The sequence below is a fragment of the Adiantum capillus-veneris genome, chromosome 22 (genome assembly GCF_014529385.1).
Source record: "Adiantum capillus-veneris isolate H3 chromosome 22, ASM1452938v2, whole genome shotgun sequence".
Taxonomy (NCBI): Eukaryota; Viridiplantae; Streptophyta; class Polypodiopsida; order Polypodiales; family Pteridaceae; genus Adiantum; species Adiantum capillus-veneris.
This window is the reverse complement of record NC_140952.1, coordinates 9,269,532-9,284,783: the sequence shown is the minus strand read 5'-3', so window position 1 is coordinate 9,284,783 and position 15,252 is coordinate 9,269,532. Positions and strand designations below refer to the sequence as shown.

Genomic DNA, 15,252 nt, shown 5'->3' with positions numbered 1-15,252 from the left:
GGTTGCTTCACGCATCAATTTCCATCAAGGGGCTAGACGTAACGTCAAGCCCATGGAAAACAAAGACAAAAATGATGCAAAGGGGAAAACCAATGTTCAAAATACTTCCCAAGTCAATTCCAACAACAACAACAATCGGTCCAAGGAGAAGGGAGTTTACAAAGGTAAAAACAAACTCTCTCCTGAAGAGCTTGAAGCTTTTTGCAAGGACCATAAGTGTTTCAAGTGTGGGGAGCAAGGACATGGCTATCGTTCTTGCCCCAAGAAGAATACTCGCAATGAGACTCCTAGGGCTTCCACCATTGAAGCTCCAAAAGAGGATGCTCATTGCAAAGGATCATCACTTTCCTATGCTTGGGGAAAGGTAAAAGAGCATGATGCCTTCATCTTGTTTGACCCTGGCTCTACTCTCAACTTCATATCAATGGAGTTGGCCACCAAGTTGGGCATTCAAGCTTTTGAGATGCGAGATATAGTAGTGGCTGATGTAGCTTTCAAGGGACAACAAGCCTCCGTTACTCCCTTGATTGGGAAGTTGAGGCTTCATGTCCAAAGTTATGTCGACAAAGAAGATTTCTTCATCTCCATCTCTCCTCTCCAACATGAGGATGTTATCTTAGGGGCACCATGGTTTGATCGCATGGCTGCCAACATGAAGTTCCCTGAAAGGAAAATCTACTTCACCTACAGGGGAAAGAACATGTATATAGATGCTAGTGAGCGTGGTCGCACTATTCCACTTGTAAATCCTCTTGCTTTTGATAAGTCAATGAAGAGCTCAGTTTCTGCGTACATGATTTTTGTCAAAGAGTCTCTAAAAGATACTAATGTTTCATCAAATGTAAATGGTAGGAATCAAGAAGAGTTAGACTTGTCTAATTTTCTAAAAGGATTCCAAGATGTGTTCATCGATGATATCCCTATGGACTTACCTCCAAAATGAGGGGATGATGACCATTGCATTGAGCTCCTTCCTGGAAGCTCACCACCTAACAAGCCTCCTTATCGAGTCTCACAAGCTCAACAAGAGGAGATCATGAGGCAAGTACAAGAGCTGGTAGACAAAGGGATGGTGAGGCCTAGTTCCTCTCCCTTTTGTTCTCCAGTCCTCTTAGTACAAAATAAAGATGGTACATACCGTATGTGTGTGGACTATCGAGCACTAAACCATATCACTATCAAAAACAGATTTCCCGTACCTCGGGTAGAAGATCTGTTTGATAAGCTACAAGGCTCTACCTACTTCAGTAGGATTGACCTTAAGAGTGGCTATCATCATATAAGGATAGTGGATGAAGATATCTTAAAGACTGCGTTTCGCACAAAGTTTGGTCTTTATGAATATCTAGTCATGCCTTTTGGCTTGACTAATGCACCAGCTACGTTCAATCGTTTGATGGAGAAAATTTTTAGACCATACCGCAAATTCACTGGAGTGTTCTTTGATGATATCATCATCTACTCCAAGTCTTTGGAGGAACATAAGAAACATCTCCAAGTGATTTTTCAAGCATTGAGGGAGAACAAGCTTTTTCTCAACCGAAAGAAAAGTGAATTCTTCCTTCAAGAGATTCAATACCTAGGTCATATTATCTCTAAAGATGGTATCCAAATGGATCCATCAAAGTTAGAGGTAATAAAAGCATGGCCTAACCCAAGAAATCTACATGAGCTAAGAAGCTTTGTTGGTATGTGTGCATACTATAGACACTTCATAGCAAAATTCTCTCAAGTAGCAGGACCACTACACGACTTAACTAAGAAGAACGTTAAGTTTGTATGGACTGCTAAGGAGCAAAATGCTTTTGAAAATCTCAAAGAGAAGCTTACTTCCCAATCAGTCCTCGTGCTTCCGGATCTCTCAAAGCCATTTGAGGTCCAATGTGATGCTTGTGGTGATTGCCTTGGAGCAGTTTTGCTTCAAGAAGGGCATGCCATAGCATATGAGAGTCGAAGGCTCAATATTGATGAACGAGTCTTGGGCATTTATGAGAAAGAGCTTTTAGCTGTTCTACATGCCCTAGACACATGGAAGCACTACCTATTGGGGACTCCATTTATCCTACGAACCGACCACCAAAGTCTCAAGTATTTCATGACGCAAACCAAGCTTACCGACAAACAAATGAGGTGGGCAAATTTTCTTTCGGAATTTAATTTCCATATTACTCACATAGCTGGTAAGCACAATCAAGTGGCCGATGCACTTTCACGACGACCCAAAGTTAATGCGGTGTCTATAGCTACTCACAATCATCTATCCACTATGATAGATGAGTATGCTACTGACCCTGACTTTAGAGACATAATGTCAGCCCTTGCTTTGGGGAAGAAAGAGGTACCATTCACCTTGCAGGATGGTTATCTTCTCCACGGCAATAGGCTATGTGTTACCCATTCCCTTCGTGAGAAAGTTATGTATGAATCCCATGCTCCTCCATATGCGGGGCATAGAGGTATTCAACCTACTCTCCGACGAGTAGAGACGTACTTCTATTGGCCTACCATGAAAGTGGACATACAAGAGTATGTTTCAAAATGTGTAGTATGCCAAAAGACCAAGTATGATAGAGGGTAGCAACCTGGATTACTCCAGCTATTGCCTATTCCAAATTCACCATGTGAAAGTATATCCATGGATTTCATCTTTGGATTACCCAAGTCTATCCATGGGAATACACGAATATGGACAATAGTTGACAGGTTTAGCAAGCAAGCACATTTTATTCCTGTCAAAAGGACTATTAAGGCACATCAAATGGCAACTCTCTTCATATCTCAGATCTTCAAGCACCATGGATTACCCACATCCATCGTGTCAGATAGAGATCCTAGAATGACCAGTAATTTCTAGAAAGGTCTCTTTGAAAATCTAGGAACAAGATTATTTCTCTTCGGCCTATCACCCACAAACGGATGGCCAAAGTGAGATAGCCAATCTTACGATACTCGATCTACTAAAGACTTATGTTACAGAAGTAGATCAACGTTCACAATGGGAAAAGTACTTACCTCTTGTAGAGTATGCCTACAATAATACTGTACATACTTCTACGGGAAAAGCACCTTTTGAGATAATTGAGGGAAGACCTAAAAGTCCCTTGCTACTCAAAGTACATGGGAAGATCTTCGCCGCCGATGAGTATAGCCGTGACCTACAAGAATCTTTTCAAAAGATTAAGGAGGCTATATCCATCTCTCAACAAAGGAAAAAAGTTGCTGCTGATAAGCACAGAAGAGCCTTAATGTTCAAAGAAAATGATTGGGTCTTACTCAAGTTTCCTAAGGCTCGATTAAGGCAAACGACGGGCAAAAATCCTACGGGCCATCAAAAGTATTATGCTAAACTAGCAAAAAGATACTATCGTCCTTTCCAAATTTTGAGGCCCATCAATGAGACGTCTTATCAACTCAAATTGCCCAACCATTGGCTCATACACAATGCCTTTCATGTAAGCCTACTTAAGGCCTACAAAGGAGAGCCACCAACTGAACTAATTACTGAAGACCCTCCCGAAGTTGAAAACCAAGAAGAGGTGCTACAACCCGAAGCTGTTCTTCGGCATGAAGACAAGGTACTACGACATGGTAAGATTATCCGACGGTATCTTATTAAGTTCAAAAATTATCCTTTTGAAGATGCTAGATGGATGCAAGGAATACAGCTTAAGGATAGTATGAACCTTGTCAATGCTTACAATGCTACATTAGAGTAAGAAAATGTACAAATTTCTTTTGAATGACTCATATTTTTGTCTTATAAGACTAGTCCTCTTTTTAATTGTGCACAAAATTAACTAGTATGCATGCTTAGAATCATGTTTGTGATGACGACGTCTCTCAAACACCAAGTAGAATTTGTCACTCTACTTTAGGAGAATGAAATGGACTAAAGAGCAGACATGCTTGCGGCAGCTACGTCTCCCAAGCACCAAATGGATTAGTCATCCATCTTGGAAAGATGTCGTAGGGTAAAAAGGGATCCTCTACCCGCTAAGTAAAATTGACTAATGACTAAGGCTTTATCTCTTCTACCTCATAGTCGAGGACGACTATGATTTCAAGAGAGAGGTAATGTCATAAAATCTAATATCTGACCAACCCAAATGATTTTCTCATATTAAATTGATCATTTAATGTGGGAGAATAAACGGGAACAAGGGTTAAGATATAGATGTGCTTATAGATCTATTTAAGCACGGGGCCAATGGTAAAGGGGCCCAAATGAGAAAAGGTCTATCAAAGAGAAAGGTTAATTAATGGAGCAAAAGACCTTAGGGTTGTCTTCATTAAAGCCTCCAAAGGTAAGTGTTAAAAGCTTTAAGACATAGTCTTTAAAATTTTACTCTTTAGTCACTAAAGTCCAAGCAGGCAAGGGGGCAGCTTGCTTAAGCTAGGGTTGTGCTTAAGCAGGGGGGCTGCCTGCTTACCAAGTTCAAAATACTTGCTACTAAAGAGGGGACGAGCCCTACAAAGAGAGGGGGGGGGGGGGGGGGGGGGGGGGGGGGGGGGGGGTAGATAGTAAGTGAGCACCTCACCAAGGACCCATACCCTTATGAAAGGAAAGGGGCCACTTGTCAAGTGTAGAGACACACTACTCAAGCAAGTAGGGGTTGTGCTTAAGCAAGGGGGGTGCCTAGTAGAGCTACTTCTACTTCTCTCTTCTTCCTCACTCCCTGCTAACTCTCCTCACCTTTCATGGTGTTTGAGGTCTTGGGATTGAGGCTGGGCATTTTTCAAGTTCATGCTAATCATGTTTATTGTTGTAGTTATGCTAATGCTTGGTGAGTGAAGCTTACCATCTTCATCTCATCAAGAAGGTCTCAAGGAACACAAATAGTTGTATTGTAAACAAGTCTTCCGTCATGGAAGAATCTATAATACAAATGCCTATTAGAGGGGGGACCGGATCCAACTAATCCGGTCCTCTATTGCTGTCAATTTCTCTAAACTCTCACTCTCTTTTACAAGTATTGATCATGCCATGTTAATGAAGTAATGTGTTAAGTGTTGCTCTCTCTATCCAAGCACTTTCTTTCTCACTATTCATCTACACACTAAAGAATACTCAAGGAAATGCTCAATATGTTATTGACTTTCCGCTCCAACTCAAGTTAAAAGGCTAATTCCATTACACATTATCTATGAAGCGCACCATTGTTCCTCACATTCGTTCAACAAAATCTGCAAAACAAGCTTGGGATATTCTAGCAGGTCTTTATGCAAGCCACAATGAGGCTAAAATTTCTTTGCTGCGTAAAGAGCTGGAGTCGAAGATTATGCATGAGGAAGATGATATGGACACTTTCCTTGCTAGTGTTAAGGATATCAATGAGCAACTTATTTCTGCAGGTGAAGTCATTTCAGACAGTTCCCTTGTGCAGACTGTTCCTGATGCCTTACCAGATTCTTACCAGACTTTTGCTAGTACTTGGAAACTTATGACCCGAGGAACTCCTGAAGTTTTCAAGTTTGATGCATTATGCACATTGCTGTTGCAAGAGTCACTTTCCAAAAAAAACAGGACTAGGCAGCGTGCAGTTGAACAGGCTTTTATTGCTTCTCAAAGAAAGGGTGGTAACAGCAATGCAACCACTTCTTATGGTTCTGCTACGAGTGGCAAAAATTATGTTCCTAATGCTTCTGCTGGCAGCAATTTGTCTGGAATTTTTGGTGATAAGGGCAAAAAGAAGATGCGTTTCCATTATTGTAAAGCTAATAATCACTTGATCAAGTCGTGTCCTAAGTTGAAGGCCAAAGAGGTTAAGAAGAAAAAGGCTGGTTCCACTACAAATGCAACCATTGTTGAGTCTTCTGTGAAAGGAGTCTGTGTTGTTGATGTTGATGCACGGCTTTTAGCGCAGAGTGCACGTACAATCCTGCTGTCCATGATGCATGCTTGTTAGTTGCTGCAGATTCACATGTGTGGTATTTCGACAGTGGTGCTACAAAGCACATTACCTCACATCGTGAATTGTTTACCTCTCTCGAGTCTGTCCCTCATGGGAATTCAGTCACTTGTGCCAACAATGCCTCTTATCCGGTTCAGGGAGTTGGAAAGATTGTGCTTACTACTGCAAATGGCAGTTCCTTCACACTTGTTGATGCACTTTATGTACCTTGGATCAAGAAGAATCTCTTGTCTGTATCCGCACTTGCTAGACTTAGACTTGTAGTCAAATTTGTGGATGACAGATGTACAGTTCATGATCTCAGCTTTGGTGATGAAATTGTTGCATCTGGCCTTTTGTGTCGTGGGCTGTATAAGCTCACTTTGTATGACAAGTGTGGACAAACTTTTGCAAATGCTGTTGCAGATTCAAGGGCTATTTCAGATGCAAAACTCTGGCATGCACGTTTTGGTCATCTGAATTTTGCCAGTTTGTTGTGTTTGCAGAAATCTGGTATGGTTGCTTCTTTGCCGCCTCTTGAAGCACCTGTCAAACATGTTTGTGAAGGCTGTATTTTGGGTAAGATGCAGTGTTCTAAGTTTCCAAAGGATGGTTCAGTTTGGGCCACATGCAGGTTGCAGCTTGTGCATAGTGATATTTGTGGGCCCATGCAAACTCCATCCTTGGGCAATTACCTTTACTTCGTGACTCTCATTGATGATTACTCTAGGCATGCATGGGTATTTCCGCTTAAAGCGAAGTCCGAAGTTTTTATGTGCTTCAAACAATTTCTGGCTATGGCTAAAAATGTCTCGAAATGTACTATGGGCACCCTCCGTTCCGATCGAGGAGGGGAGTATATGTCTCATGAATTTAATGCATTTCTGGCTAGTCGTGGGATAAAACACCAATTACAGTGCCTTATACACCTCTGCAAAATGGTCTTGCTGAGAGGAAAAACAGGTTACTGATGGAAATGGCACGATGTATGGTCAAAAGTCAAGCTTTGCCGCATTCTTTTTGGCTTGAGGCCATCATGTGTGCCACTTATGTACTTAACAGGTGTCCTACGAGAGCTTTGCAGTCTATTACTCCATATGAAGCATGGCATGATAGAAAGCCTTCTATTGAGCACATGCGTGTTTTTGGCTGTTTGGCATATGCTTTGGTGCCACAAACACAGCGCAGAAAATTGGATGATAAGGCTGTCAAATGTATTTTTGTTGGTTATAGTGCTGAAAGCAAAGGTTACAGGTTATATCATCCGCAAACAAAGTGTATTCTGGTTTCACAGGATGTAGTGTTTGTGGAAGATTCTTTTTAGCCCTTGCTGTCATGTACTAGAGACATTAATGTAAGCTCACAGGACATTTATGACACTTTGTTGCCTTTTTTCAGTGCTGGAAATACGAATGTAATTTCCAATGAGGCAAATGTAAAGCCTATGGGGGTTTCTAAAAATGTTGTAGATCAGCCTATTACTGATGCAGATGTACATGATGTACTTGATGAGGAAAGGGTTGAAAATGAGCAGGCTAGAGGTATGCCAAAATGGCCGGTGCACACTTTGCGTGATAGTAAATTGGATGCACCTTTGTCTAGTCGTACTCGTTCAGGCTCTCGCCATGCATCTTATGCATCAGATTGTGATGCTTTGGCTGTGTTTAGCTTACACGATGTTGAGGAGCCTGTGTCTTTTGATGAAGCACATAATTCAAAAAATTGGATGGCTGCCATGCACTCAGAATATGATGCACTTATAGAAAATGACACATGGACTTTATGTGATTTGCCTCCTGGCAAAAATGCCATTGGTACGAAGTGGGTTTACAAGTTGAAACACAAGCCGGATGGTGAGATCGATCGCCATAAGGCTCGACTTGTTGCAAAGGGTTATGCACAACAAAAAGGCATAGATTATGAAGAGACTTTTTCTCCCACTTTTTGTATGACTACTGTGCGTTTTCTATGTGCATTGGCAGCTCATTTTGGTTGGATGTGCATCAATCAAACATTGTTACTGCTTTCTTGAATGGTGACATATTTGAGGAAGTTTATGTAACGCAACCTCGCGGTTTTGTCATAAAAGGACAAGAGGACAAAGTGTGAAGATGTAAGAAGGCTTTGTATGGGTTGAAGCAATCTCCTCGTGCTTGGTATGAGAAAGCTGACACTCATTTGGTTAAACGAGGCTTTCGTAACAGTCCAACAGAAAGCACATTGTATGTAAAGCGTGAGGGTGATGTACTTCTCATTGTGGTTCTTTATGTCGATGATTTGCTGATCACTGGACCAAATGAGAGACATATTGCTGAATTTAAGGCTGATTTGAATGCTACTTTCAAGATGAAAGATTTGGGGCTGTTGCATCATTACTTGGGTATACAGTTTAAGCAGTGTGATGGTGGTATTGCCTTGTGTCAGAAAAGTTACATAGAGACATTGCTACGTAAGTTTGGACTTGAGGATTGCCAACCTATTGCCACTCCCATGGAAACAGGTTTGAAGTTGAGTCTACATGATGCTGGTGATCCTGCTAATGTCAATCTTTACCAAACTGTTGTTGGCTGCCTCATTTATGTATGCAACACGAGGCCAGATATTCAGTTTGCAGTCTCACAGGTCAACAGATTTATGCATAGCCCAGGGTCTAAGCATTGGCAGGCTGTCAAGAGGATTTTCCGCTACCTTAGTGGCACTTTACATCTTGGCTTGTTTTATCCCAAGGGGGGATCATAGCTGCCATACTTACATGCTTTTTCGGACTCAGATTGGGCTGGTTGTTTTGACACACGAGTGTCCACAAGTGGTTTTTGTGTCATGCTTGGCAGTTCATGTATATAATGGTTGAGCAAGAAGCAACCTACTATGGCCACTTCGAGTTGTGAGGCTGAGTACAGGGCAGTCTTCACAGCTACGGTTAAGTGTGTATGGCTCAGACACCTTATGGCTAATTTAGGTGTTGGACAGGACACTGCCAACACTATCTACACTGACAGTCAGAGCACATTGGCAGTTGCAAGGAGCCCAGCTTTTCATGCTCGCACAAAGCACATTGAGGTGCATTACCACTATGTCAGGGAGAGGCTCTCAGCAGGAGAGATCAGCTTGGATTATGTACCAACACAAGACAACCTTGTAGATCTTTTCACAACGGCATTGTCTCGTGAGAAGCTTGAAGCTTTCCGCAAAGCTTTGGTCTTACTCCCCTTTATGGATTAATCATGTCCTTAGGGCATGGCACTTCCCTTTACTCATGTGCCAGCTCTCGCTCACCGCATCACTCCAGGGGGGATTTGTTACCATATACATGTGGTAGTGATGTGTGTGAACACTCTAGGACCCTCGGGGCATTTTTTCCCTCTTTAGAATGTTTTTTTCCCCAAGCATTGTATATACCCGGGGCGGTCACTTTTTAGAATGTGTATGATATCACGTGAGTTAACCGGAGAGGATTATTAAAAGACCAAAATGTATACTTTTATGTATACATTAGAGGGGGGTGGGGGTTTTTTAAATAGGCTCACAGTGTAAGTATAGTATGTATATTGGGATATTATTAATTACCTCTTAAACGCACGTGATATAGGGATCTTTTGATAAGTGACTGCCCCGGGTGTATATATGCCCATCACTCTAGGGCTATCTATCTTTCCATTGCATACTAAGTAACAACTCTCTATTGTGTGCCTTGAGCTTCCTTCGTCTTCTCCAAGCTGTGTGCGTTTCTCTGGAACACTAATTCCAACATTTGCTCGTCCATTGGTTGCGGCTGCATGGAGGGCAGATCGAGGATTGCATTCGGGGTTGCCAAAGGTTGAAGTACGCCTACAATATGGTGGGCCGTGCAGACTGCTGGTGTTGTCCCATGCAGGTAGGTTGAAGTGGACCCCCTTCCTACAATAGGCTTTCTCGATTCGTACAGAGTATCTCCTTCTCTGCACATGCAGTCTTGAATTTCCTTGTGCCACCATAAGTGGCTATTTAGTGTCAAAGCAAATCTCTAGTTCTCGCTTGGTACCCGAGTTTTCTAGGAGAGTTGGAACTTGGGAGTACAGTACTCATGTGATCTTTGTCGCAAACCCTATTGATTATTGTGTAGTATGCATCCTTGGTTAATTGATGACCAGGTGGAAACAAAATTAGCATAAGTGTAGGATTTTGTGTTGGGTCTTTGGCCACATCGCAGAGTGGGGGGGAGGCAAGCAACAAGTGGGATGGGTGAGGCCCATAAATAAGGGCGTGAGCTCGTGGAGAAGCACTCTGCCCAGCTATGAAGCTCTTGCCTTTTGATCACGTGTTGTTTCCCTTCTTGCAACTTAGCCTCATCCTCAGGTTTGTCGGCAGATGCCAAATTTCAACCATTTGTCGCTCTTTTCGCCTTGGTGAGTGTGAAGCATAAATTGTGTTTTGTTGTTTAATTCTCAGCTCGCTTTCATGGTGACGTCACTTTTTTTTCTCCTACATCAAGCTCGCGATAATCAGGGAAGAGGCTTTGGGGAGTAGTGATGCGGTGCTCTGTAGAGGTCAACAACGTTCTACCTATTTATTTGTGCCGTAACTGTTTGGGTGTTGTTCCCCTTATTGCAACTTAGCCTCATTTTATAATATCCTTGCATATGTTTGCTTTTGGAATAATTACTTATATTTGTACCTCTTCTTTCAACTTATCCTCATGTTCAAAAGGTTATTTTTACATAACGTTGATTCTCTCAAAGTGGTGATTTCTTTTGTTATTGATGCTTAACAAGTCAAGGTTGAATTTGAGTTGCTTTGTGTGTTTGTTTATTGTTGTGTCATGCTACTGTTGCACAAAGATTGCTCGTGTTTTTTTAAAAAAAAATAGCCTAATGCTCAAGCTCCTGTTTGTGGGGCTAATACGCTTTTCTTTTTTGTGTTTGCTTGATGTCCATGTTTTGGTGGTTGTGCTATCGATCCATTGTGTTTGACTTAAGTCAAGAAGATGTGGCCATGGTAATGTTCTTACCGCCTTATTGTTTCGAACTAAGAGTTAAGATAATGATATTTTATGAGATATTGTTTTGTGCATGTGAATTTGGAGATTAGTCTATTGAAAGTCTTATGGCCTCAGAAGAGGTTTAGCCTTTTTTCTTTGGGTCTTGCAGCTTTGCATTTTCAAAAGTGGATGAGCGATTGTTGGGCTCTACACCTATTTTGCCCAAGACACAACAAAAGGGCTACAATGCTTTGGGTACATGCCATGTCTCCCTTGTGTAGTAGATAAGGGTGTACAACAAGAGGACCAACCTCTTGTAGACCGTATGATGAAATGTGTATTTGCAAGAATAGTTGATTGCAAAGAATCCCAAGCTCCATCTGCTAAGTGAAAACTTCGAATCATGAACTTGTTTACTCATGTCAATACCTTGCATAATGACAATGAGAAGTAAATAAAGACTTTGTGACACCACCTAAACGAAGAAGAGCACAAACCTGAATGTTAAGGAGAGTATAGTATATTGTGATTGAGAGCGTAGAATGTAATTAGTTACGATAATCTACATGTAGACAATCTCTACGAAGTAATTGCCAATACATCATTCTTGTCTATAATCTCTATAACCTACACATGAATATTTGATCTGTATTGCTAAAAAGATCAAAATTCTCCTAACAAAGAGGAAAATTGGATCAACATTTTATTTATTTGATTGGTAAAAAATATCAGCTGTTGATAATAATATAGAACTCCCTAATAACTACCTTGAAGTGGCAGGCCTTGTGGTTTTATCACTTGTTTTTTAATTTATGGGTTACACTTTATAGCAACATCACGTCAGTGGTGGGAAGAGCCAAGGAGGGATATGAGCCTTGAGGACTCACGAGTCACGAGTATTGCATGCACGGCAGCCCGAGGAAATGAGCTACTTTTACAAAGGCTTCTTGTTTACCAGCTGAAATAGCTCTTGGAAAAAGCAAAAAACGATGGCAGGCCTGTGTGAAGTGTTGCTCCACTAGTCCTTCGCCTGTTGTAGGGTTGCTGTGATTCTCTTTCCGAAGTCTTCTCTCTCTCTCTCTCTCTCTCTCTCTCTCTCTCTCTCTCGGTCTTTGGGCATGCTTTACAAGCTGCTGGAGTGGCGAATTGAAGGGAAGGTATGATCATGGCAAGATGCAGCGCCGCTGGTGCGGCTTCCTTTGTGGTATCGACGTTGCTGTTGATTTGGAGCTTCTGGTATATGCACACCCCCGCAGCTACCCCATGGGGGATTAGCAGCGGCAGTACCAGCCTCTACGTTCGCTCTCTGGAGGCTGCTGCTGACATGCCGCTGGACGCAGATGTCTTCCAAGTCCCCCCAGGCTTCAATGCCCCTCAGCAGGTGCCCTGCTCTTCTCCGCTTCCTTTTGTTGTCTCTCTAGCGTTACACAGGTTCCAATATGAGTTTTTGAGGAGCAAAATGGCACATTGAGCTTCAGCTTTACAGTGGAAGTCATTTTGTGGTATGAGCAGACAAAGGAGGTTCAGTAAAGGTTAGCTTTGAGGGCAGGCCGAGTATGTGTGCAAGGGACGCGGCAGTTGGTAAACTTTAAGATCCTCTGTTTGACCAAGATAGATCGATTGTCATACATGAGTATAGGTAGACTAATGTTTACAATCCAAACTCTGTGCATGCCTGCTCTTTCACCTGCTCAGAAACCTAATTATGCTTAAGAAGGGGAAGACTCTACATTGGAAAATTAGCACACTGTGAATGTTTATGACCTAGCTTGTTATCTGCCTGGGTTTCTTGTTTGCTAATCAAATACTATTCACATCGCCCATGACAAAAAAATGGAGAGGATCCAGAAGCTTGTAAAACATGGAGAGGGATTTACAAGGAACTTCTACACAGTGGGATGAATGCTTTTCAACCAAGCAACTGTATATAATTCAGCATTCCATAGTCATGCGAGTTCGACATCACCATGAAGTTCAAGTATCGGCAACAAGTATCAATTATAGCAATGGCACTTTTGACGCTTGTTATTGTGTTTCATACGCTTAGAGTGAGAATAGCCTATAAGCATATTGAATTTGAATGTGGTATTTCAGTATGGATTGTGTCTTCATTTCAAGGCTATGAAAAGTGTCCTGAGTTCTGTTTTGTGTATGACTCTTCTCACGACTCACTTGGCTGAAAAGGTACATATCACACAAGGAGACTATTATGGAAAAGGAGTAATTGTGTCATGGATAACACCTTACAAAGTTGAATCTCCAAATGTTTACTATGGCACAGACAAAGAGAATTATTCCTTCACAGCAACGGCAGAGTTGACAACAACATATGCCACTTACAATTATACTTCTGGTTTTATACATCATTGCACACTAGAGGATCTAGAGGTATACTACACATATGAGTTCTAGCAAAGGAGCTTGCACCTCTTTAATTTTCTGGTCTTGATTCACTGTTTGATCTCATGAGGCAACAGAGACTAATTATTCGCATTGACTGGATCGAGTATTCAACCAGTATAACACAACATATCATTACAAGCTTGGAGAGGGAAATGTAACTCGCGAGTTTTCGTTCACTACACCTCCAGAATGTGGGCCTGACGTTCCCTACGCTTTTGGATTGATAGGTGGGTTGCCATTTATCATGGGATGCTCTTAGGGAACTGGTTTTATGGATAAACATTTTGATCCTCTACTTCTTTCCAGGTGATCTTGGACAGACAGCTGACTCCAATGCTACGGTGGAGCATTATGTACAGAGTAGAGGCCAAACGGTTCTTTTTGTGGGCGACTGTTCTTATGCGGATCGGTATCCATTTTACGACAGTAATCGTTGGGATACCTGGGGACGTTTCATCGAACGAAGTGCTGCTTACCAGCCATGGATTTGGACTCCTGGCAATCATGAGATTGAACCTAGTCCAACCTTTGTGAGCGAAAACTTTCTCCAGTTCTTATGATGTGTTCATGTGTTTTCAATCTTAACTGGGCCCGTGTGTTGCGTGGGTAGGGAGAATTCAGTGAGTTTAATGCTTACTTGCATCGACTAAGGACTCCTTACACAGCATCACAAAGCAAGTCTCCCCTCTGGTTTGCAATTCAGAGGGGCCCAGCTTACATCATCTCTCTGTCTTCATACTCCTCTTTTGGTGAGGATAGTACTGTAGACTCTTTCAACTACTGTGTCAGTGTTTCTTAGCTCCCTTATCTTGTGCTGCTTGCACGTGTGCAGTAACACATAGTCCTCAGAACCATTGGCTCAAATCAGAGTTATTCAAAGTTGATCGAACAAAGACTCCTTGGCTAATCATTATGATGCATGTCTCGCTGTACAGTAGCAACTCTCACCATTATCTTGAAGGGGAAGCAATGCGGAGTGTCTTTGAGTCCTGGTTTGTAGAGTACAAGGTCGATATCGTGTTTGCTGGTCACGTACATGCCTACGAGCGAACGGTAAGTTGTGTTTGCTGCATCATTTCTGTATTTTATTGGACTTTAGCCATCTCCAATGTCTGTTTCATATCTGGTGGAACTACAGCATCCTGTGTCAAATGTTCTTTTCAATGAAGATGCACCGACTTACATTGTCATTGGAGATGGAGGCAATGCAGAGGGCCCAGCTGTGCCGTAAGGATATTGACTCTATCTGGCCTTCTACATGCACATTCATGTGGTTTTATTTTCAGTAAAAGTTATTACAGCTGTTTTTTTTTTTTTTTTTGGGTTTCCTTTTAGATACATAGAGCCGCAGCCAGAGTACTCTGCACTTCGAGAAGCTAGCTTTGGTCATGGGTTGCTTGATATAATTAATTGTACTCATGCCTTATTTTCGTGGCACCGTAATCAGGATGGGTTATCGGTGGTGGCCGACTCTGTTTGGCTCAATAACCAATATTGGAAGTCAAGCAGCAGGATGCAAATATAAGGCTTGTCACCTGAGCTTTGTCCGGGGCTCTTGGAGCTTCGCCTGTTTGCGACCTCACTGGCACTGTTGTATTCAATATGGCTCTGAGGTGAGCGATTATGGTTATCACTCCTTGGTCATGCATTTTACATTTAATGGTCCTGTTTGGATAAGACATCATTTTCCCCGAGGTTATTGTTAATATTGCTTCGCAATATCTCATGTTATAGTTACCTACAAGGGCTATTACAATCAAATTCCCCCCCCCCCCCCCCCCCCCCCCCGGGCGGCCTCAGAAATCGCCTTATACAAATGCTTAATGAAAGAATCTCTATGATCTTTTCTTGGTTATCTGTGGGGGAAGCACAGGAGTTTGCAACCTATTTGCAATTAGGTCTCTTGAAATGTATGTTTAAAACAGCAGATATCAATTTGCTCGGTATTCTCCTCTTGTGCATTTTGTCTCCCTCAAGGATTCGTATGGTTCTTTGTTTTGA

At 42.0% G+C, this 15,252-nt stretch overlaps 1 protein-coding gene across 2 annotated transcripts; it reads left to right on the top strand.

Annotated features, from left to right (window-relative positions):
• The first annotated feature begins 11,756 nt into the window (after positions 1-11,756).
• Positions 11,757-15,007, top strand: LOC147428895 (fe(3+)-Zn(2+) purple acid phosphatase 12-like). Of its 2 annotated transcripts, none has more exons than XM_086494793.1 (8): positions 11,757-12,229; positions 13,033-13,236; positions 13,367-13,478; positions 13,558-13,781; positions 13,862-14,000; positions 14,084-14,304; positions 14,390-14,478; positions 14,699-15,007. In XM_086494793.1, exons 1-8 carry the CDS (start codon positions 12,008-12,010, stop codon positions 14,955-14,957), a joined length of 1,470 nt encoding a protein of 489 aa, XP_086350919.1. In that variant the 5' UTR covers positions 11,757-12,007; the 3' UTR covers positions 14,958-15,007. The 2 variants fall into 2 exon arrangements, with proteins under 2 accessions (XP_086350919.1, XP_086350920.1); XM_086494794.1 differs by having other exon boundaries at positions 11,759-12,229; positions 14,587-15,007.
• The last annotated feature ends 245 nt before the right edge of the window (positions 15,008-15,252 follow it).

Bases quoted from the DNA above. Each gene is read 5' to 3' on its own strand.
- LOC147428895 (XM_086494793.1), top strand. From the start codon at position 12,008: ATGATCATGGCAAGATGCAGCGCCGCTGGTGCGGCTTCCTTTGTGGTA. The intron at 13,237-13,366 runs GTATACTACACA...GTATTCAACCAG, and splicing joins GCACACTAGAGGATCTAGAG to TATAACACAACATATCATTA. The intron at 13,479-13,557 runs GTGGGTTGCCAT...ACTTCTTTCCAG, and splicing joins CTACGCTTTTGGATTGATAG to GTGATCTTGGACAGACAGCT.